General features: G+C 36.6%; 1 protein-coding gene across 3 annotated transcripts in view; it reads right to left on the bottom strand.

Annotated features, from left to right (window-relative positions):
• Positions 1 to 22939, bottom strand: part of MACROD2 (mono-ADP ribosylhydrolase 2) — a 1992245-nt gene that overhangs the window by 1549316 nt on the left and 419990 nt on the right. For all 3 annotated transcript variants that reach the window (XM_060078113.1, XM_060078114.1, XM_060078115.1), the window contains exon 4: positions 12774 to 12803. In XM_060078113.1, the coding sequence (XP_059934096.1) occupies positions 12774 to 12803 (30 nt within the window). The remainder of the gene's footprint in view (positions 1 to 12773; positions 12804 to 22939) is intronic.

Raw genomic sequence — 22939 nt, 5'->3', positions numbered from 1 at the left:
CTTGTTACACTTTGGGCCCGCTTTCAGAGGCACAAGGAGAGCAAGAAGCCTTTGGTGGTGGAGAAGGGCATAATATATGCTGTGTTCTCATTCTAGAAAAGCAACTTTCCCATGAATTCCATCTGAGGCTGAGAGTTAGTTTAGTGGTGGTTGCTTATACCTAGAGTTTTCAAAATTAATCTGCCACAGAATCACCTCAAGGATAAGGTCTAGAATTACAGTATTGATACTAATATATTATACATATACATGTATATATATGTATGTGTGTATGTGGGTATAATTTAAAAAAGCAGTTCTACAAATTTATGCGTATAAAAGGCCAACATTAAATTGCCGCTCTGTCAGGAAATGTCAACTTAAATGTCTAACATTATGCCTCAGGCTTCAGCTCTCAGGAGCTTTGACAGACTAAAAGGGGAAGCAAAACCCGTAAACCATATCTTGTTTGGGTTCTATTAGCAGGTTCTGGTCTTATTGTGATGATGAAAAGGAAAGACATCATCTAAAGTAAGAGACTGTAAATTTTGTTCCAGTCTGTTACATAATGATCTGAAAGGAATTGAGGAAGTAGCTCTTTAATTCTGCTTTTTCTTTCTAATTCTGCTTCTTGACATAATTTAAGATTGGCTACAAAGGCTTTTTTTTATTATATATTCCAAAAGTATGACATCACAGGACTTTGTGCATGTAAAACATGTTTATTACAGATGAGTGAATACGTATTTAAAAATGCAATGTGCTCTAAGACTAAACCTCAAGTACACAAAAAAGGTATATGAATCTGGACGGCAATCCAGAGGTACCGTTAGACAGTGCTATTGTATGTAGTTTCAAATTATCAACTGAGCTTAAGACTTGTGAAAAATAGCCAAGGAAAGCATCATCCATATCTCAGCTGCACGTTTTCCTGTGCTCTCCTTAATTTTTCCTGGTGTGAACAGAGTTACCTACTTTTGCATAGAAAAGGCAAATCTAAACAGCAAAGATATATTAAAAATCACAGAGCAGAGAGACCTTCAAGATAGTGTAGGAGTAAGACGTAAAGATCACCTTCCTCCCCACAAATACATGAGAAATGCATCTACATGTGGAACAACTGCTACAGAACATCTACTGAACGCTGGCAGACCTCAGACTTCCCAAAAGGCAAGAAACTCCCCACATACCTGGGTAGGGCAAAAGAAAAAAGAAAAAACAGAGATAAAAGAATAGGGACAGGACCTGCACCACTGGGAGGGAGCTGTGAAGGAGGAAAAGTTTCCACACACTAGGAAGTCCCTTCACTGGCAGAGACGGGGGTGGCGGGGGTGGGTGCAGCTTCAGAGCCACAAAGGAGAGTGCAGCAACAGGGGTGCGGAGGGCAAAGCAGAGAGATTCCCGCACAGAGGATCAGTGCCAACCAGCACTCACTAGCCCAAGAGGCTTGTCTGCTCACCTGCCGGCCGGGACAGGTGGGGGCTGGGAGGTGAGGCTCGGGCTTGGGAGGTCAGATCCCAGGGAGAGTACTGCAGTTGGCTGCGTGAACACAGCCTGAAGGGGGCTAGTGCACCACAGCTAGCCGGGAGGTAGTCCAGGAAAAAGTCTGGACCTGCCTAAGAGGCAAGAGACCATTGTTTCGGGGTGCGCGAAGAGAGGGGATTCAGAGCACTGTGGAAAAGAGCTCCAGAGATGGGCGTGAGCCGCGGCTATCAGCGCGGACAGCAGAGACAGGCATGAAACGCTAAGGCTGCTGCTGCAGCCACCAAGAAGCCTGTGTGCAAGCACAGGTCACTATCCACACCTCCCCTCCTGGGAGCCTGTGCAGCCTACCACTGCACCAGAACCCTAGGAGCTATGTGAACAAAGAAGAGACAGGGAAATTTCTCCCAGCAGCCTTAGGAGCAGTGGATTAAATCTCCACAATCAACTTAATGTATGCTGCATCTTTGGAATATCTGAATAAACAACGAATCATCGCAAAATTGAGGCCATGGACTTTGGGAGCAACTGTAGACTTGGGGTTTGCTTTCTGCATATAATTTGTTTCTGGTTTTATGTTTATCTTAGTTTAGTATTTAGGATTTATTATCATTGGAAGATTTGTTTATTGATTTGGTGGCTCTCATCCTTTTTTTAAAATATATATAGATTTTTTTTTTTCCTTTTTCTCTTTTTGTGAGTGTGTATGTGCATGCTTCTTTGTGTGATTTTGTCTGTATAGCTTTGCTTTTAACATTTTTCCTATGGTTCTGTCCGTCCGTTTATATTTTTTGTTTTTGGCTTTAGTAGAGTTTTTAACACTTCTTTTCATTGGTGGATTTGTTTTTTGGTTTGGTGGCTCTCTTCTTTTTTCTTTCTTTTTTTTAAATTACTCAAAAAAATTTTTTAATAATCTTTTTCTATTTTTTATTTTAATAACTATGTTATTTTCTTTCTTTCTTTCTTTTTTTCTCCCTTTTCTTCTGAGCTGTGTGGCTCACAGGGACTTGGTGCTCTGGCTGGGTGTCACGTCTGTGCCTCTGAGGTGGGAGAGCCAAGTTCAGGACATTGGTCCACCAGAGACCTCCCAGCTCCACATAATATGAAACGGCAAAAGCTCTCCCAGAGATCTCCATCGACACAGCTCCATTCAATGACCAACAAGCTATAGTGCTGGACACCCTATGCCAAACATCCAGCAAGACAGGGACACAACCCCACCCAAAAGCAGAGAGGCTGCCTAAATTCATAATGTCACAGACACCCCAAAACACACCAGTGGATGCAGTCCTACCCACTAGAAAGACAAGATCCAGCCTCATCCACTAGAACACAGGCACCAGTCGCTTCCACCAGTAAGCCTACACAGCCCACTGAGCCAACCTTAGACACTGGGGGAAGACACCAAAAACAACAGGAACTATGAATCTGCAGCCTGCAAAAAGGAGACCCCAAACACAGAAAGTTAAGCAAATTGAGAAGACAAAGAAGCAAACAGCAGATGAAGGAGCAAGGTAAAAACCCACCAGACCAAACAAATGAAGAGGAAATAAGCAGTCTACCTGAAAAAGAATTCAGAGTAATGATAGTAAAGATGATGCAAAATATTGGAAATAGACTGGACAGAATAAAAGAAACCTTTAACAAGGACCGAGAAGAACTAAAGAGCAAACAAACAATGATGAACTACACAATAAATGAAATTAAAAATTCTCTAAAAGGAATCAATAGCAGAATAACTGAGGCAGAAGAACAGATAAGTGACCTGGAAGACAAAATAGTGGAAATAACTACCACAGAGCAGAATAAAGAAAAAAGAATGAAAAGAATTGAGGACAGTCTCAGAGAGCACTGGGACAACATTAAACGCACCAACATTCGAATTATAGGGGTTCCAGAAGAAGAAGAGAAAAAGAAAGGAACTGAGAAAATATTTGAAGGATTATAGTTGAAAACTTCCCTAATATGGGAAAGGAAATAGTCAATCAAGTCCAGGAAGTGCAGAGAGTCCCATACAGAATAAATCCAATGAGAAACACTCCGAGACACATAATCAAACTATCAAAAATTAAATACAAAGAAAAAATATTAAAAGCAGCAAGGGAAAAGCAACAAATAACATACAAGGGAATCCCCATAATGTTAACACCCGATCTTTCAGCAGAAACTCTGCGAGCCAGAAGGGAGTGGCAGGACATATTTAAAGTGATGAAAGGGAAAAACCTACAACCAAGGTTACTCCACTCAGTAAGGATCTCATTCAGATGCGACGGAGAAATGAAAACCTTTACAGACAAGCAAAAGCTAAGAGAATTCAACACCACCAAACCAGCTTTACAACAAATGCTAAAGGAACTTTGCTAGGCAGGAAAAACAAGAGACAGAAAAGAACTACGATAACGAACCCCCCAAAATTAAGAAAATGGTAATAGGAACATACATGTCGGTAACTACCTTAAATGTGAATAGATTAAATGCTCCACCCAAAAGACAGAGACTGGCTGAATGGATAAAAAAAACAAGACCCGGATATATGCTGTCTACAAGAGACCCACTTCAAACCTAGGGACAAATGCAAACTGGAAAGTGAGGGGATGGAAAAAGATATTCCATGAAAATGGAAATCAAAATAAAGCTAGAGTAGCAATTCTCATATCAGATAAAATAGACTTTAAAATAAAGAGTATCACAAGAGACAAAAGAAGGACACTATGTACTGATAAAGGGATCAATCCAAGAAGAAGATATAACAATTGTAAATATTTATGCATCCAACATAGGAGCACCTCAATACATAAAGCAGATGCTAAAAGCCATAAAAGGGGAAATCAACAGTAACACACAATCATAGTAGGGGAATTTTAACACCGGACTTTCACCAATGGACAGATCAACCAAAATGAAAATAAATAAGGAAACACAAGCTTTAAATGATACATTAAACAAGATGAACGTACTTGATATATATAGAACACTCCATCCAAAAACAACAGAATACACTTTCTTCTCAAGTGCTCATGGAACATTCTCCAGGATAAATCATATCTTGGGTCACAAATCAAGCCTGGGTAAACTTAAGAAAATTGAAATTGTATCAAGTATCTTTTCTGACCACGCTATGAGACTAGATATCAAATACAGGAAAAAAATCTGTAAAAAAATACAAATACATGGAGGCTAAATAATACACTACTAAATAACCAAGAGATCATTGAAGAAATCAAAGAGGAAATCAAAAAATACCTAGACACAAATGAAAATGAAAACACCACAACCCAAAACCTATGGGATGCAGCAAAAGCAGTTCTAAGGGAAGTTTATAGCAATACAATCCTACCTCAAGAAACAAGAAACATCTCAAATACACAACCTAACCTTACACCTAAAGCAATTAGAGAAAGAAGAAGAAGAACAACAAAAAAACCCAAACATAGCAGAAGGAAAGAAATCATAAAGATCAGATCAGAAATAAATGAAAAAGAAATGAAGGAAACGATAGCAAAGATCAATAAAACTAAAAGCTGGTTTTTGAGAAGATAAACAAAATGGATAAACCATTAGCCAGACTCATCAAGAAAAAATGGAGAAGACACACATCAATAGAATTAGAAATGAAAAAGGAGAAGTTACAAGTGACACTGCAGAAATATAAAGTATCATGAGAGATTACTACAAGCAACTATATGCCAATAAAATAGACAACGTAGAAGAAATGTACAAATTCTTACAAAAACACAACCTTCTGAGACTGAAGCAGGAAAAAATAGAAAATATAAACAGACCAAACACAAGCACTGAAATTGAGACTTAAAAATCTTCCAACAAACAAAAGCCCAGACCAGATGGCTTCACAGGCGAATTCTATCAAATATTTACAGAAGAGCTAACACCTATCCTTCTCAAATTATCCAAAATATAGCAGAGGGAAGAACACCCCCAAACTCCTTCTATGAGGCCACCATCATTCTCATACCAAATCCAGTCAAAGATGTCACAAAGAAAGAAAACTACAGGCCAATATCACTGATGAAACTACAGGCCAATATCAGTGACAGATGGAAAAATTCTCAACAAAATACTAGCAAACAGAATCCAACAGCACATTAAAAGGATCATACACCATGATCAAGTGGGGTTTATCCAAGGAATGCAAGGATTCTTCAATATATGCAAATCAATCAATGTGATACACCATATTAACAAATTGATGAAGAAAAACCATATGATCATCTCATAGATGCAGAGAAAGCGTTGGACAAAATTCAACAACCATTTATGAAAAAAAACGTCCAGAAAGTAGGCATAGAGGGAACTTACCTCAACATAATAAAGGCCATATATGACAAACCCACAGCCAACATTGTTCTCAATGGTGAAAAATTGAAACCTTTTCCACTAAGATCAGGAACAAGACAAGGTTGTCGACTCTCACCACTATTATTCAACATTGTTTTGGAAGTTTTAGCCACAGCAATCAGAGGGAAAAAAAGAAATAAAAGGAATACAAATTGGAAAAGAAGAAGTAAAGCTGTCACTGTCTGCCGATGACATGATACTGTACATAGAGAATCCTAAAGATGCTACCAGAAAACTACTAGAGCTAATCAATGAACTTGGTAAAGTAGCAGGATACAAACTTAATGCACAGAAATCTCTTGCATTCTTATACACTAATGATGAAATATCTGAAAGAGAAATTAACGAAACACTCTCATATACCACTGCAACAAAAAGAATAAAATACATAGGAATAAACCTACCTAAGGAGACAAAAGACCTGTATGCAGAAAACTGTAAAACACTGATGAAAGAAGTTAAAGATGATACAAACAGATGGAGAGATATACCACGTTGTTGCACTGGAAGAATCAACACTGTGAAAATGACTCTACTACCCAAAGCAATCTACAGATTCAATGCAATCCCTATCAAACTACCAATGGCATTTTTCACAGAACTATAACAAAAAAATTCTCAATTTATATGGAAACATAAAAGACCCCGAATAGCCAAAGCAGTCTTGAGAAAGAAAAGTGGAGCTGGAGGAATCAGGCCCCCAGACTTCAGACTATACTACAAAGCTCCAGTAATCAAGACATTATGGTACTGGCACAAAAACAGAAATATAGATCAATGGAACAGGATAGAAAGCCCAGAGAAACCCACACACATATGGTCACCTTATGTTTGATAAAGGAGGCAAGAATACACAATGGAGAAAAGACAGCCTCTTCAATAAGTGGTGCTGGGAAAACTGGACAGCTACCTGTAAAAGAATGAAATTAGAACACTCCCTAACAACATACACAAAAATAAACCCAAAATGGACTAATGACCTAAATGTAAGGCCAGACACTCTAAAACTCTTAGAGGAAAACATAGGCAGAACACTCTATGACATAAATCACAGCAACATCCTTTTTGACCCACCTCCTAGAGAAATGGAAATAAAAATAAACAAATGGGACCTAATGAAACTTAAAAGCTTTTGCATAGCAAAGGAAACCATAAACAAGACAGAAGGACAGCCTTCAGAATGGGAGAAAATATTTGCAAATGAAGCAACTGACAAAGCGTTAATTTCCAAAAGTTACAAGAAGCTCATGCAGCTCAATACCAAAAAAAAAAACAGACAACACAATCCAAAAATGGGCAGAAGACCTCAATGGACATTTCTCCAAAGAGGACGTACAGATTGCCAACAAACATGAAGGGATGCTCAACATCACTAATCATTAGAGAAATGCAGATCAAAGCTACAATGAGGTATCATCTCACACCAGTCAGAATGGCCATCATGAAAAAATGCAGAAACAGTAAATGCTGGAGAGGGTGTGGAGAAAAGGGAACCCTCTTGCCTTGTTGGTGGGAATGTGAATTGATACAGCCACTGTGGAGAACAGTATGGAGGTTCCTGAAAAAACTAAAAATAGAACTACCATATGACCCAGCAGTCCCACTACTGGGCATATACCATGAGAAAACCATAATTCAAAAAGAGTCATGTACCACAATGTTCACTCCAGCACTATTTACAATAGCTAGGATATGGAAGCAACCTAAATGCCCACCGACAGATGAATGGATAAAGAAGTTATGGTACATATATACAATGGAATATTACTCAGCCATAAAAAGGAATGAAATTGGGTCATCTGTAAAGACATGGATGGATCTAGAGACTGTCATACAGAATTAAGTAAGTCAGAAAGAGGAAAGCAAATATCGCATATTAATGCATATATGTGGAACCTAGGAAAAAAATGGTTCTCAAGAACCTGGGGGCAGGAGAGAAATAAAGATTCAGATGTAGAGAATGGACTTAAGGATGTGGGGAGGGGAAAGGGTAAGCTGGATCAAAGTGAGAGAGTGGCATGGACATATATACACTACCAAACGTAAAATAGATAGCTAGTGGGAAGCAGCTTCATAGCACAGGGAGATCAGCTCGGTGCTTTGTGGCCACCTAGAGTTGTAGGGTAGGGAGAGTGGGAGGGAAATGCAAGAGGGAAGAGATATGGGGACATATTTATATGTATAGTTGATTCACTTTGTTATAAAGCAGAAACTAACACACCGTTGTAAAGCAATTATACTCCAATAAAGATGTTAAAAAAACAAAAAATCACAGAGCAAAGGCACGAGCCCTGAGTGGGAGTCAAGAACCCTGTCTTCTTATTGGACCTTTGCACTTTATAAGCTGTGTGACCTTGAAGAAGTCACTAAATCTCCCTAAGTCACATTTCCCTCAGTGATTAAAGTAATAATAATAATGAATAACACTGATCTCATTTGAGTATTGTGGTCGAAACAGTGCTATGTATTTACCACACCATTTCCTCTTCCTGGGAATGCTGGAAGACTCCATTCTTCCCAGGCTTCCTTGTAGTTAGGTTGGGGGTCACTTGCCTGAATTCTGACCCATGGAATGTGGGCAGAAGTGACATAAGCCATTGACGAACTGCTCTGTAAATACATCCCACAAGATCCACCAGCTGTCTCTTCCTGTTTTGTGACTGGAGCCACATACCACATAGAGTAGCTACAAGATAGAGAAGCAACCTGAGACTCTGTGTCACCACCTGTAGGAGAGCCTGAGTAGAACAGCCACCAATCTACTCGACATTGATGTGAGCAAGAAATTAACCTTATTGTTTTAACCACTAAGATTTTTAGGTTTGTTACCACAGCATAATATAGCCTACCCTGACTAAGAAAAGGACTAAATGAGAAAATTAAATTTACTTGTTTTATATCTAAATGTGCTATACTGCTATGCAGGTTAGTACTGGGAGCAATGATGGAGAGCTTGTAAAAATTAATAGAACTTCTAAGGTTTTTTTGATATTATACCATTACATAGATTATATAAAGGCTTCCTGAAAGATAGAATCCAGTCACTATAGACCAGCCACATTCTTACTTAAATATTAGTATATTTATTTGCCCTTAACATATCTGGGACATAAATACATAGATGATCCATTTTACCAAGTATTTTAACTGATATGACTAGGTAGTTGAAGCCCTATCACTTATACTCACTACAATGACACTAAGTGACACTAAGTTCCTAAAGAGAGTGACCTCTGGCCCAAAGCTGAAAATCCACACCTATGTGAAATGATTCTCTCACTTTAAAATTAAAACTGAGTGTGTGATTGTGACCATTTTTAAAATTTCCTCTTAGGAGATCTCTTGTCTTGATCATGAGCACTCCAAAAAAAAAAAAAAAAAGCAAAACGCTAAGATTATAGATAATACAATTTTGTATAGACTGATTTTTGCCTAAATCTCAAGTGCAACTTATACAGAACTGGGGGGAAGCCCTCCTGAGAACCTGAAAAATTGGTATTTAAGGTACTATTATTATTTTTTTATGTGGTCCCAAATTTTCTTGATCAAATTGTTTAGTCAATCAAAGAATTATCTCCTTTAGAGGTTTTTGAAGGTATATTAATTCAAGTCAATAAAAGGAATCATTGATCAAATCCAACAGGACTGTATCAGTTCTAGGCTCCTTATTAGATGATTATTAGCTGTTGCTGTACAAATATCACTGACAGGATTAATAAGATTTGTCACAGGATCAAAAGGCCAAAAATCAGTTCAGAGAAGGCTAAAAATATTCCTTAAATTTAAGTTTTAAATGCAGCTTTCCAAAAATCAGACATGTATTTTAGAGCAATCTTGACATCTCCAGAAGTGCATAAATGAATTAAACCTGTCAATGACCTACTTTAATGAAAGAAATTACAGCCATCTTAAATACTTATAATTTATCTTTATGATGATATTGAGTTGCTAATTTTAGAATTCAGAAATGAGAAATTATGGCAAATAACTGCATTTAGCAAAATCAACCACCTAGAGGACAGTCAAGTATATACTTCAGGTAAACAGAACATTGAGTTTGCCCATTCCTGAACGTCTTGCCATTGCTAAAAATGTACACTGTATCTTCCCACACAGGTTGAAGGAACCACAAGGAAATACAGGCCAACTCACTAGAGTTGATTCTATACACACCAACCATGTATACATATATTGAAACAAAGCAGCTTGACAAGGGTACCTGAACAGCAGCTTACCTTCCCACAATGGCAGGGACTGCTCATTGCCTGCCAAACCTCCACCCTCCCGTTCTTCCTTAGAAAACAGAGCACTGCTTCTTTTTGATGAGCACATTTCTTCCTGGCATAAAACTATATTATCCATGAATGAACATTTGATCAATTCAAGGATATGAGACATCAGATAAAGCTGCTTAAAGAAAACTGGCTTGTCTTTTAGGGGCCACCTTTTTGATTTTTTGCCTTTCTTACTCCTCCTGACCCCCATATTTTTGATGCCTAGAGTCCAGCAGCCTCTGTGGACCCTGAGTTCCACACAGTAGGAAGGAAGAGCAGAAAAGCCAGAGCTTGAGCACTTGATGACAGGATGGGATTACTGCACAGCCACTCTAGTCTACATCTAAGCTACTTTCACAGGGGACAGAAACATTTTTCTATCTCCTTTAAGTCACTATTATTTGGGGGTTTTCTGTTATGGGAAGCTAAAGTGATTTTAACTTATATAATTAGTCAATTCAGTTTCTTTTTAAATAGCCAAGAACCATAAATTAACTCTCTAGCTAATTTGTCTGCTGTTTTAAATAGACAGATTTGTATATGTAGACTCAATTTTAACTTTTTTTATCCTATTTAACAGTACTAGTCAAATTTGTTAAAATACTAATATGTCATGTAAGAAAATCGTCACTATGAATGACTTATTTTAATGTTTCCTTCACATATTATAAGAAACCTAGATATAAAAATTTATCGGGAATCCAGTACATTCCCAAGGAAAATTTCTCTTCTAGTTCCCAAAGAATACCAAAAGAAGAAGAAGAAAGAAGAGAGGGGGAGGGGGAGGGGAGGGGGAGGGGAGGGGGAGGGAGGAGGACAGGGAGAGGGAGAGGAAGAGGAAGAAGAAGAAGAAGAAGAAGAAGAAGAAGAAGAAGAAACCCCGTATATTTATATTTTCTAAAGTAATTTGGGGAAGAAGAAAAATACTCTGCTATAGAATGTGCATTGACATGTGGTAATATGAAGAGCACTTTCTAGTTTAAACTATTTTCTATCATTTCTATTTCCAACATTCTGTTTTTAAAAACCTATTGATTCTTATATGGGAACAATGGTAAAAATTTTAATTTTCAAATAAAATTTAAGCTGAAACCTCCTGATGATGATTTACAAAGGATAACATTTCTTAAAAGTTGGGGATCAAGTAAACAAGTTCTAACTTGTTTTCTAAAAACCTAAAGCTCTGTATAATCATATCTATTTCAACCACATACATGAAAAGAGGGAGCAAGAGGAAGAGGGAGAGAGAAAACAAACCTATTTATGTCTATCTGGGTCCTAAATGATAAGGACCCCATTCTACTGTATACTTTGTTCCTCCCCTACCATGTAGTATAGACTGGGGCTAGGTAAGCTTTCATCTTTCAACCTAGAAATAAAAATAATAAATAGTTACAAGATTTTATTATCAAGAAAGAACTCCTAGTACAGAAATCTCTCTCTTCCTCATCTCACTTTGATCTTTCTCTCTCTACTCTGAAAAGGAAGAAAGAAAAAGCAAAATGCCATTACCAACTTCTTTTTTATTTTTCACAGTAAGTCACTGATATATTAAGCTCTCAGGCTACAAAGTCATAATGCTTTTAGTCATTATTATGAAAAAAAAAGATAAAAACCACAAGTCTCCAGATGTATTGTGTTAAAATTCATATTAAAAGTGACTCTATCATGCAGTCACTATTGAAAACAGTATGGAGGTTTCTCAAAAAACTAAAAATAGAGTTGCCATATGATCCAGCAATTCAACTCCTGGGCATATATCTGGACAAAACTATAATTCAAAAAGATACATGCACCCCTATGTTCATAGCAGCACTATTCACAATAGCCAAGACATACATACAACCTAAATGTCCATCAACAGATGAATGGATAAAGAAGATGTGGTATATATACACAATGGAATATTACTCAGCCATAAAAAAGAATGAAATAATGCCATTCACAGCAACATGGATGATCCCTGAGATAAGCATACTAAGTGAAGTAAGTCAGAAAGAGAAAGACAAATACCATATGATATTACTTATATGTGGAATCTAAAATATGACACAAATAAACTTATCTATAAAACAGAAACACACTCAAAGATATAGAGAACAGCCTTGTGGTTGCCAAGGTGGCAGGGGTGTGAGGGAGGGATGGATTGGGAGTTTGGGCTTAGCAGATGCAAACTAGTATATATAGAACTGATAAACAACAAGGTCCTACTGTGTAGCACAGGGAACTATATTTGATATCCTGTGGTAATCTATAATGGAAAAGAATATGAAGAAGAATGCATATATATATTTATATACGTGTATAACTGAATCAGTTTGCTGCACAGCAGAAATTAACACATTTCAAATCAACTATACTTCAATAAAATAAATTTTTTTAAAAAGTGACTATCATCTACTATATGTGTGTTCATCTCAATAGCTTATTGCTGCTATAGTTTATGCCAAAGATAGAAATATAAAGCTTGATGAGAACAACAGTATTCTGCATATTTTGAAGTCAGTTAAAATAACATTTAGGCAAACCCAAGATATTTCTATTATCAATTTTCTAAGATTATAATTTGCGTGGTTGATGACTACAGCAAAATTAATTTTCTTTAAAGTATCACAGAACTTACTAAACATTTTATGGTTGGTGTAGTAATAAAATATATTTTAAGTGTTGTTCAGGACTTACCACCTCCACCTCCAAGAAGACTGGCATTTGCTGTTCGAAAGAAAACAAAATAAAAGACATTAAATAATATATAACAATATAATATGCCAGAGTAGTTCAAGAAAAATTGGTAATGATCATGCTGTACATACACACACACACACACACACACACATATATATCACAATATGTTCTTTCATATAAAGACAGACTTTATTACTGTTTTATTATGGTATGAAAATTGAAATATTTTACTATTTTTCTCTTTTTTGTCTTCAAATGAATATTTTTACAATATGCTTCCTTCTAATAAAATGAAGTACGTATGTGATCCTTTTTTTTCCATTCTGTATCTAAATTAATCTTTTGGTTTCTCCATTTTATCAACTAGAGATAGAACAATGTTATTTAGGCAATTTCAACAATTTCAAAGGACAATGTAACAAGAAAGTATAATGATAATTTTAATTAAATTAAACACCATCAAATAAAGCTATCTCAAGACACTCTGCAATAAGAACGAACTCAAATAGTGACAGATTTATTCGTTTTTACATTAATTTTTTGTTTGAGGGAAAGAAATAAATTTTAAATATTTTTGTAAAACAATGATGTGTCATTTCTTACCCATTTATCCATTAACCTAGCACATATAATTATGAAATCAAATAATAAGCAAAATATAAGACCATTCCATTTAGATTTTTTTTAAGAGGTCAGATTTTCAGAAGGTTCCAATGCAGTGTTCTGCTCAAGTATTAAGCAACTTTACGCCTATGTTTATCTAGTCTCTACAAAAGCCAGAAAACAGAAGTCCTGCAGCAACATAAAAAAAGTATGTGGTAATCTAAGTCCCTTTCTTTGTGGAGAAACCTGAGCTACCAAAAGATTAAAGAAATCACTTAAGAAAGAGGAGTAGGGATCTTTAACTTGAATTTTCCTGTGATGTCCACAAACCACGCACTGCCATAATAAGAGAAGCAAATATCAGAGTGTTAATGATTCTATCAATAAATAATGGAGCATTTTAAGAATAAATGCCTATATTCATATGTGATGGTTTGCTAATTATTGAAACACTAAAGAGAACATCATGAAAATTCGTGGAGAACAAATGCCTTTGAAGGTTTTCTCAATATGTCAATCTTAGAGCATCAAATCTTGTCTCATATGATCTTTCAAGTACAGGGCCATCTAATTGCTGCTCATGCCTTCCCCGCAGTGCTTTCATCACAAATATGGACTGCGTAGCAATGCCATTAGTCAACCATAAACAAAATTCGCTTCAGATATTACATTTTATTTACTTTTTTAACTTTTTTTTTCTTTATTTGGGTTGCGCCACGTGGCATGTGGGATTTTAGTTCCCTGACCATGGATCAAACCTGTGCCTCTTGCAGTGGAAGCACGCAGAGTGTTAACCACTAGACCGCCAGGGAAGTCCCACTTCAGATATTATAAAGTCATCTGCCACCCTGTCACCTCAGGTCCCCCAACTCCTTCTGACTTCACAGTGAAAATGTGTAGTATTTACATAGATCGAATCCAGGACTTAATGCCCTGCCCCAAATCAAACTTTGTAACTGTTGAAGTGGTAACTTGCTGAAGGGGAATGAGGAAAGATGTTATGAATTCTATCTTGGTTCCATACCCTTTAGTGGATGGGAGAAATTTCATGATGTCTCTTGGCAAACCCAAACATTTTCTTAAAAATCTTAGCTACATGCATTTATAAAACTGCATGGCATTTCACACTCCTGCCGATTTTTTATTTTTATATTTGACTGAGAACTCCTTCCCTGTCTATAGGTTTTCCAGATCCCAGAAACTCCATCTGTTGTCCTCCAATTTATACATATTCATTCATAAAGAAAAATTTATTTCCAACAACAAACAACAACAGCAATGAATAGTAGCTTTACATGCAAATTATCATGCCCAGAATCACAATAACACAATATAACCTATTTTCACCCAATGCTTTGCTTAATAAAGGTGGAGCCTGCCTCTTTTGAGAGCACAGCCCAAGACCCATCTGTTTAACCAGGCCCTCGTCCAATAGAGGTGGGTGGATGTGTGGGAGCAGGTGTAGGAACTGGAACTGAAAAACCATCAAGTCAGTTTATGTCAGATGTGTGCTCATGTCTAGGTGAGCATGTCTGGCCACATTTTAACATCTACATAGAAGTATTTTATAAAATTGTGGCATTTACATAGGGCACAATCACTTTTAAGATAATTTCATGTGCATTACCAGTCATGTAATAGAATCTTAATCTAAGCTACTTAAATATATTCAAAGCAATTCTAATAACTGTAATCCTGATAATGATTTTTCTAAAGAACCCATCACATTTAAGTCTATTTTATCAATTTCTGTTCTCTAAAAAATAAAATGTTTACATTATTAGGAAAAATATCAAGAAAATTTTCTTCAGTAAAAGTGACAAAATATTGGCAAATAAAAGTGAAACTATATTATGATTTCTAATATTATTCTACCTTCACAAAGCACCTTATGCATAATATAACTGATTGTCAACATTTATTGGTCAGGTGGATTAATATAATTTCTTCCATTTCACAAAAGTGAAAATGACTTTTGTGTTTCTAAAATTAGTAGTCATTTAATTTTTACTTAATTATTTCTAATAAATCGAGGTATATCCCAATTAGAGAGGAAGCACCTAAAGATAAAGTCTGAGTTTAATAATTTGGCCTGCATTTAATAAGTTCTCAATACATGTTTTCCAATAGTGAGATAACTGGCAGGATTAATCTCATTTCTTTATTGATGTAGAAGAGTTTTTTGTTTACTGAAGTGTGTGGAAAGAGCAAACTTTGATACTTTTCTTCCTGCAAGATTGAGGTCTGTTAAAGAAACTCTTAAAAGTTTATTTGGAAATAGTGATTAAAAATGTATGAAATATGTTTATATAGTTATGTCCCTCCCTAGGTCCCCTGCTAGAGGGAATTTTGGATATGCCTCTTGTTATTCCTAGAGTTTCACATGGAAGGTAAAGGAGAAAGGAATAAAGAAAACTTAAAGTTGATAAGCATGATGCTACTGCTTCTAAATTGAGATTTAAAAATCTCTTCTCTGAGCATGCTTACTAATCAACACTATTTTCCTTTTTTTATTTTTAATTTTTTATTAGATTTAGGCTCATTTAGCCACTCCCTGTCAAGACTACTTCAAAGATAGTGCCATACATATATATTTTTTTTTCTTAGTTTGCTACTCTTTTCTTTTCTTTTTTCTTATACAGCAGGTTCTTATTAGTTATCCTCTTTATACATATTAGTGTATAAGTGTCAATGCCAATCTCCCAATTCATCACACCACCACACCTGCCCCCTCCACTTTCCCCCATTGGTGTCCATGTTTCTTCTCTACATCTGTGTCTCTATTTCTGCCCTGCAAACTGGTTCATCTGTAGCATTTTTCTAGGTTCCACATATATGCATTAATATACGAAAAATGTTTTTCTCTTTCTGACTTACTTCACTCTGTATGACAGTCTCTAGATCCACCCACATCTCTACAAATGACTCAATTTCATTCCTTTTTAAGGCTAATATTCCATTGCATATATGTACCACATCTTATTTATCCATTCATCTGCCGATGGACATTTAGGTTGCTTCCATGAGCTGACTATTGTAGATACTGCTGCAATGAACATTGGGGTGCATGTGTCTTTTTGAATTATGTTCTTCTCTGGGTATATGCCCAGTAGTGGGATTGCTGGGTCATATGGAAATTCTATTTTTAGATTTTTAAAGAACCTCCATACTGTTCTCCATAGTGGCTGTATCAATTTACATTCCCACCAACAGTGCAAGAGGGCTCCCTTTTCTCCACACCGTCTCCAGCAGTTGTTGTTTGCAGATTTTCTGATGCCCATTCTAACTGTTGTGAGGTGATGTCTCATTGTAGTTTTGATTTGTATTTCTCTAATAATTAGTGATGTTGAGCAGCTTTTCATGTGCTTCTTGGCCATCTCTATGTCTTCTTTGGATAAATGTCTATTTAGGTCTGCCCATTTTTCGATTGGGTTGATTGTTTTTTTAATATTGAGCTGCATGAGCTGTTTAAAAATTTTGGAGATTAATCCTTTGTCCATTGATTTGTTTGCAATTATTTTCCCATTCTGAGGGTTGTCTTATTCTCGTTTGTAGTTTCCTTTGTTTTGCAAAAACTTTTAAGTTTCATTAGGTCCCATTTGTTTATTTTTGTTTTTATTTCCATCACTCTAGGAGGTGGATCAAAAAAGATCTTGCTGTGATTTATGTCAAAGAGTATTCTGCCTGTCTTCCTCTAAGAGTTTTATAGTGTGCAGTCTTATATTTAGGTCTCTAATCCATCTTGAGTTTATTTTTGTGTATGTTGTTAGGGAGTCTTCTAATTTCATTCTTTTACATGTAGCTTTCCAGTTTTCCCAGCACCATTTATTGAAGAGATTGTCTTTTCTCCATTGTATATTCTTGCCTCCTTTGACAAAAATTACTTGACCATAGGTGCGTGGGTTTATCTCTGGGTTTTCTATATCCTGTTCCACTGAGCTATATTTCTGTTTTTGTGCCAGTACCATACTGTCTTGATTACTGTAGCTTTGTAGTATAGTCTGAACTCAGGGAGTCTGATTCCTCCAGCTCTGTTTTTTTTCCCTCAAGATTGCTTTGGCAATTCAGGGTCTTTTGTGTCTCCATATAAATTTTAAGATTTTTTTTTCTAGTTCTGTAAAAAATGCCATTGGTAATTTGACAGGGATTGCATTGAGTCTATAGATTGCTTTGGGTAGTACAGTCATTTTCACAATATTGTTTATTTCAATATGAGAACATGATATAACTCTCCATCTGTTTTTATCAACTTTAATTTCTTTCATCAGTGTCTTCTAGTTTTCTGCATACAGGTCTTTTGTCTCCCCAGGTAGGTTTATTCCTAGGTATTTTATTCTTTTTGTTGCCATGGTAAATGAGAGTGTTTCCTTAATTTCTCCTTCAGATTTTTCATCATTAGTGTATAGGAATGCAAGAGATTTCTGTGAATTAATTTTAGAACCTGCAACTTTACCAAATTCATTGATTAGCTCTAGTAGTTCTCTGGTGGCATCTTTAGGATTCTCAGTGTATAGTATCATGTCCTCTGCAAATAGTGACAGTTTTACTTCTTCTTTTCCAATTTGTATTCCTTTTATTTCTTTTTCTCCTGATTGCCATGGTTAGGAATTACAAAATTATGTTGAATAATAGTGGTGAGAGTGGACATCCTTGTCTTGTTCCTCATCTTAGAGGAAATGCTTTCAGTTTTTCACCATTGAGAATGATGTTTGCTGTGGGTTTGTCATATATGGCCTTTATTATGTTGAGGTAGGTTCCCTCAATGCCCACTTACTGGAGAGGTTTTATCATAAATGAGTGTTGAATTTTCTCAAAAGCTTTTTCTGCATCTATTGAGAAGATCGTATGGTTTTTATTCTTCAATTTGTTAATGAGGTGTATCACATTGATTTATTTGCATATATTGAAGAATCCTTGCATGCCTGAGACAAATCCCACTTGGTCATGGTGTATGACACTTTTAATGTGTTGTTGGATTCTGTTTGTTAGTATTTTGTTGACGATTTTTGCACCTATATTCATCAGTGATACTGGTCTGTAATTTTCTTTTTTTGTAGTATCTTTGTCTGGATTTGGTATCAGGGTGATGGTGGCCTCATAGAATGAGTTTGGGAGTGTTCCTTTCTCTGCAATTTTTGGGAAGAGTTTGAGAAGGAAGGGTGTTAGCTCTTCTCTAAATGTTTGATAGAATTCACCTGTGAAGCCATCTGGTCCTAGACTTTTGTTTGTTGGAAGATTTTTAATCACAGTTTCAATTTCATTAATTGTGATTGGTCTGTTCATATTTTCTATTTCTTCCTGGTTCAGTTTTGGAAGGTTATAACTTTCTAAGTATTTGTCCATTTCTTCCAGGTTGTCTATTTTATTGGCATACAGTTGCTTGTAGTAGTCTCTTAGGATGCTTTGTATTTTGGCGCTGTCTGTTGTAACTTCTCCTTTTTCATTTCTAATTTTATTGATTTGAGTCCTATCGCTCTTTTTCTTCATGAGTCTGGCTAATGGTTTATCAATTTTGCTTATCTTCTCAAAGAACCAGCTTTTAGTTTTATTGATCTTTGCTTTGTTTTCTTTGTTTCTATTTCATTTATTTCTGTTCTGATCTTTACGATTTCTTTCCTTCTACTAACTTTGGGTTTTGTTTGTTCTTCTTTCTCTAATTCCTTTAGGTGTAAGGTTAGATTGTTTATTTGAGATTTTTCTTGTTTCTTGAGGTAGGCTTGTATTGCTATAAACTTCCCTCAGAGAACTGCTTTTGCTGCATCTCATAGGTTTTGGATCATTGTGTTTTCATTGTCATTTTTCTCTAGGTATTTTTTGATTTCATCTTTGATTTCTTCAGTGATCTCTTGGTTATTTAGTAATGTATTGTTTAGCCTCCATGTGTTTGTGTTTTTAATGTTTTTTTCCCTGTAATTGATTTCTAATCTCATAGCACCATGGCCAGAAAAGAGGCTTGATATGATTTCAATTTTCTTAAATTTACTGAGGCTTGATTTGTGACCCAAGATGTGACCTATCCTGGAGAATGTTCCATGTGCACTTGAGAAGTGTATTCTGTTGTTTTTGGATGGAATGTCCTATAAATATCAATTAAAGCTATTGTCTGTTGTGTCATTTAAAGCTTGTGTTTCCTTATTAATTTTCTGTTTGGATGATCTGTCCATTGGTGTAAGTGAGGTGTTAAAGTCCCCCACTATTATTGTGTTAATGTCGATTTCCTCTTTTATAGCTGTTAGCAGTTGCCTTATGTATTGAGGTGCTCCTATGTTGGGTGCATATATATTTATAATTGTTATATCTTCTTCTTGGATTGATCCCTTGATCATTATGTAGTGTCCTTCCTTGCCTCTTGTAACATTCTTTATTTTAAAGTCTATTTTTTCTGATATATATACTCCAGCTTTCTTTTGATTTCCATTTGCATGGAATATCTTTTTCCATCCCCTCACTTTCAGTCTGTATGTGTCCCTAAGTCTGAAGTGGGTCTCTTTTAGACAGCACATATATGGGTCTTGTTTTTGTATCCATTAACTGACCCTGTGTCTTTTGGTTGGAGCATTTAATCCATTTACGTCTAAGGTAATTATTGATTTATATGTTCCTATTACCATTTTCTTAATTGTTTTGGGTTTGTTTTTGTAGGTCCTTTTCTTCTCTTGTGTTTCCCACTCAGAGAACTTCCTTTAGCATTTGTTGTAGAGCTGGTTTGGTGGTGCTGAATTCTCTTAGCTTTTGCTTGTCTGTAAAGCTTTTGATTTCTCTGTAGAATCAGAATGAGATCCCTAATGGGTAAAGTAACCTTGGTTGTAGGTTCTTCCCTTTCATCACTTTAAATATATCATTCCACTCCCTTCTGGCTTGTAGAGTTTCTACTGAGAAATCAGCTGTTAACCTCATGGGAGTTTCCTTGTATGTTATGTGTCATTTTCCCTTGTTGCTTTCAATAATTTTTCTTCGTCTTTAATTTTTGTCAATTTGATTACTATGTGTTTCATTGTGTTTCTCCTTGGGTTTATCCTGCCTGCGACTCTGCACTTCCTGGACTTGGGTGGCTATTTCCTTTCCCATGTTAGGGAAGTTTTCAACTATAATCTCTTCAAACATTTTCTCATTTTTTTTTCTCTCTCCCCCTTCTGGGACCCGTATAATGTGAATGTTGTTGCATTTAATGTTGTCCCAGAGGTCTCTTAGGCTGTCTTCGTTTCTTTTCATTCTTTTTTCTTTATTCTGCTCTACGGCAGTGAATTCCACCATTCTGTCTTTCAGGTCCCTTATCCTTTGTTCTGCCTCAGTTATTCTGCTATTGATTCTTTCTAGTGTATTTTTCATTTCAGTTCTTGTATTGTTTGTTTGTTCTTTAATTCTCTGTTTGTTTGTTCTTTAATTCTTCTAGGTGTTTCTTCTTTAATTCTTCTAGGTCTTTGTTAAACATTTCTTGCATCTTCTTCATCTTTGCCTCCATTCTTTTTCCAAGGTCCTGGATCATCTTCAGTATCATTATTCTGAATTCTGTTTCTGGAAGGTTGCCTATCTCTACTTCATTTAGTTGTTTTTCTGGGGTTTTATCTTGTTCCTTCATCTGGTACATAACCCTCTGCCTTTTCGTCTCGTCTCTCTTTCTGTGAATGTTGTTTTTCTTCCACAGGCTACAGGATTGTAGTTCTTCTTGCTTCTGCTGTCTGCCTCTGGTGGATGAGGCTATCTAAGAGGCTTGTGCAAGTTTCCTGATGGGAGGGAATGGTGGTGGGTAGAGCTGGGTGTTCCTCTGGTTGTCAGAGCTCAGTAAAACTTTAAGTCGCCTGTCTGCTGATGGGTGGGGCCGGCTTCCTGCCCTGCTGGTTGTTTGGCCTGAGGCAACCCAACACTGGAGCCTACCTGGCTCTTTGTTGGAGCTAATGGTGGACTTTGGGAGGGCTCACGCCACGGAGTACTTCCCAGAACTTCTGCTGTCAGTGTACTTGTCCTCACAGTGAGCCACAGCCACCCACCGCCTCTGCAGGAGACCCTCCAACACTAGCAGGTAGGTCTGGTTCAGTCTCCTATGGGGTCACTGCTCCTTTCCCTGTGCCCCAATACGCAAACTAATTTGTGTGTGCCCTCTAAGAGTGGAGTCATTGTTTCCCCCAGTCCTGTCGAAGTCCTGCAATCAAATCCCACTAGCCTTCAAAGTCTGATTTCTAGGAATTCCTCCTCCCGTTGCCAGACCCCCGGTTGGGAAACCTGATATGGGGCTTAGAACCTTCACTCCACTGGGTGGACTTCTGTGGTATAAGTGTTCTCTAGTTTGTGAGTCACCCACCCAGCAGTAACAGGATTTGATTTTATTGTGATTGCGCCCCTCATACCATCTCATTGTGGCTTCTCCTTTGTTTGGAATTGGGGTATCTTTTTTTGTGAGTTCCAGTGTCTTCCTGTCAATGATTGTTCGGCAGTTAGTTGTGATTCCGGTGCTCTTGCAAGAGGGAGTGAGCACACGTCCTTCTACTCCGCCATCTTGAACGTATCTCAATCAACACTATTTCCTTTCATATTTTTCTAAGTAAAATGCCCCTTCTATTACCAGAGGAGGTGGAGGAAAAAAGCAAGCTTCAGTAACTGTCTCAAAGACTGACTCAATGAGAAACTAAAATGAGCCATTACAAATTAATGTACCTGTGTATTGCACTTTTTCCTCCCCAAAATAACAACTCAATGAAATGAACAGTTTCACTGTTTAAAAAGCAAAAAAACACAGAATATAAAATGGGGGTAAGGGTTACTCTAATTTCAAAGTGGCAAATTTGAAGAATTTACTTATCATACCCTAAGCAAATGATTGTTTTTTGACGTATAGAGAAATTGTTTTTTTCTAATTAAACTCAGTTTTTAATTTTTGAATTAAAATTATCAAATTATACATAGGTATAAATATTCATTATAAAATTATCAAAACCAAAAAAAAATCAGATACAAGTAGGATTCTTTTTCATGGGATAGTTAGCCTAAATGAAAAATTATCCTGGTGTTTGACATTAGTGTCATTATTTTATGTTTTTCTCAAGATGCAAATGGAATATTACCTTACTTTATTCCTGAAAAAAAAAAAATTCTTAAATGACCCTCTTCCACATGTGTGTGTGTGTCTTTTTAAGTATATAATTATAATTAAATTGTGGATCAAATGATGAAAATACAATTACTATATAAGTAATCTTATAACAGTAGAAGTTCCTAGATGGAATATAGACCATAACATTATTACCTAAAGCACTTTTCCTTCTAAGATCTCAAAATCCTTTTCAGGGGCTTCCCTGGTAGCACAGTGTTTGAGAGTCCGCCTGCAGGGGACACAGGTTCATGCCCCGGTCCGGGAAGATCCCACATGCCGCGGGGCGGCTGGGCCCGTGAGCTATGGCCGCTGAGCCTGAGTGTCCGGAGCCTGTGCTCCACATCGGGAGAGGCCACAAGAGTGAGAGGCCCGCGTACCGCAAAAAAAAAAAAAAAAAAATCATTTTCAGTCTATATAGGGTAATACAAAGTATACTGAACTGAGAGCCAGGTAACCTCATTTTAATTCTGCT

Source organism: Mesoplodon densirostris, chromosome 16 (genome assembly GCF_025265405.1).
Source record: "Mesoplodon densirostris isolate mMesDen1 chromosome 16, mMesDen1 primary haplotype, whole genome shotgun sequence".
In the NCBI taxonomy this organism is placed as follows: domain Eukaryota; kingdom Metazoa; phylum Chordata; class Mammalia; order Artiodactyla; family Ziphiidae; genus Mesoplodon; species Mesoplodon densirostris.
This window is presented reverse-complemented; position numbering and strand designations above follow the sequence as displayed.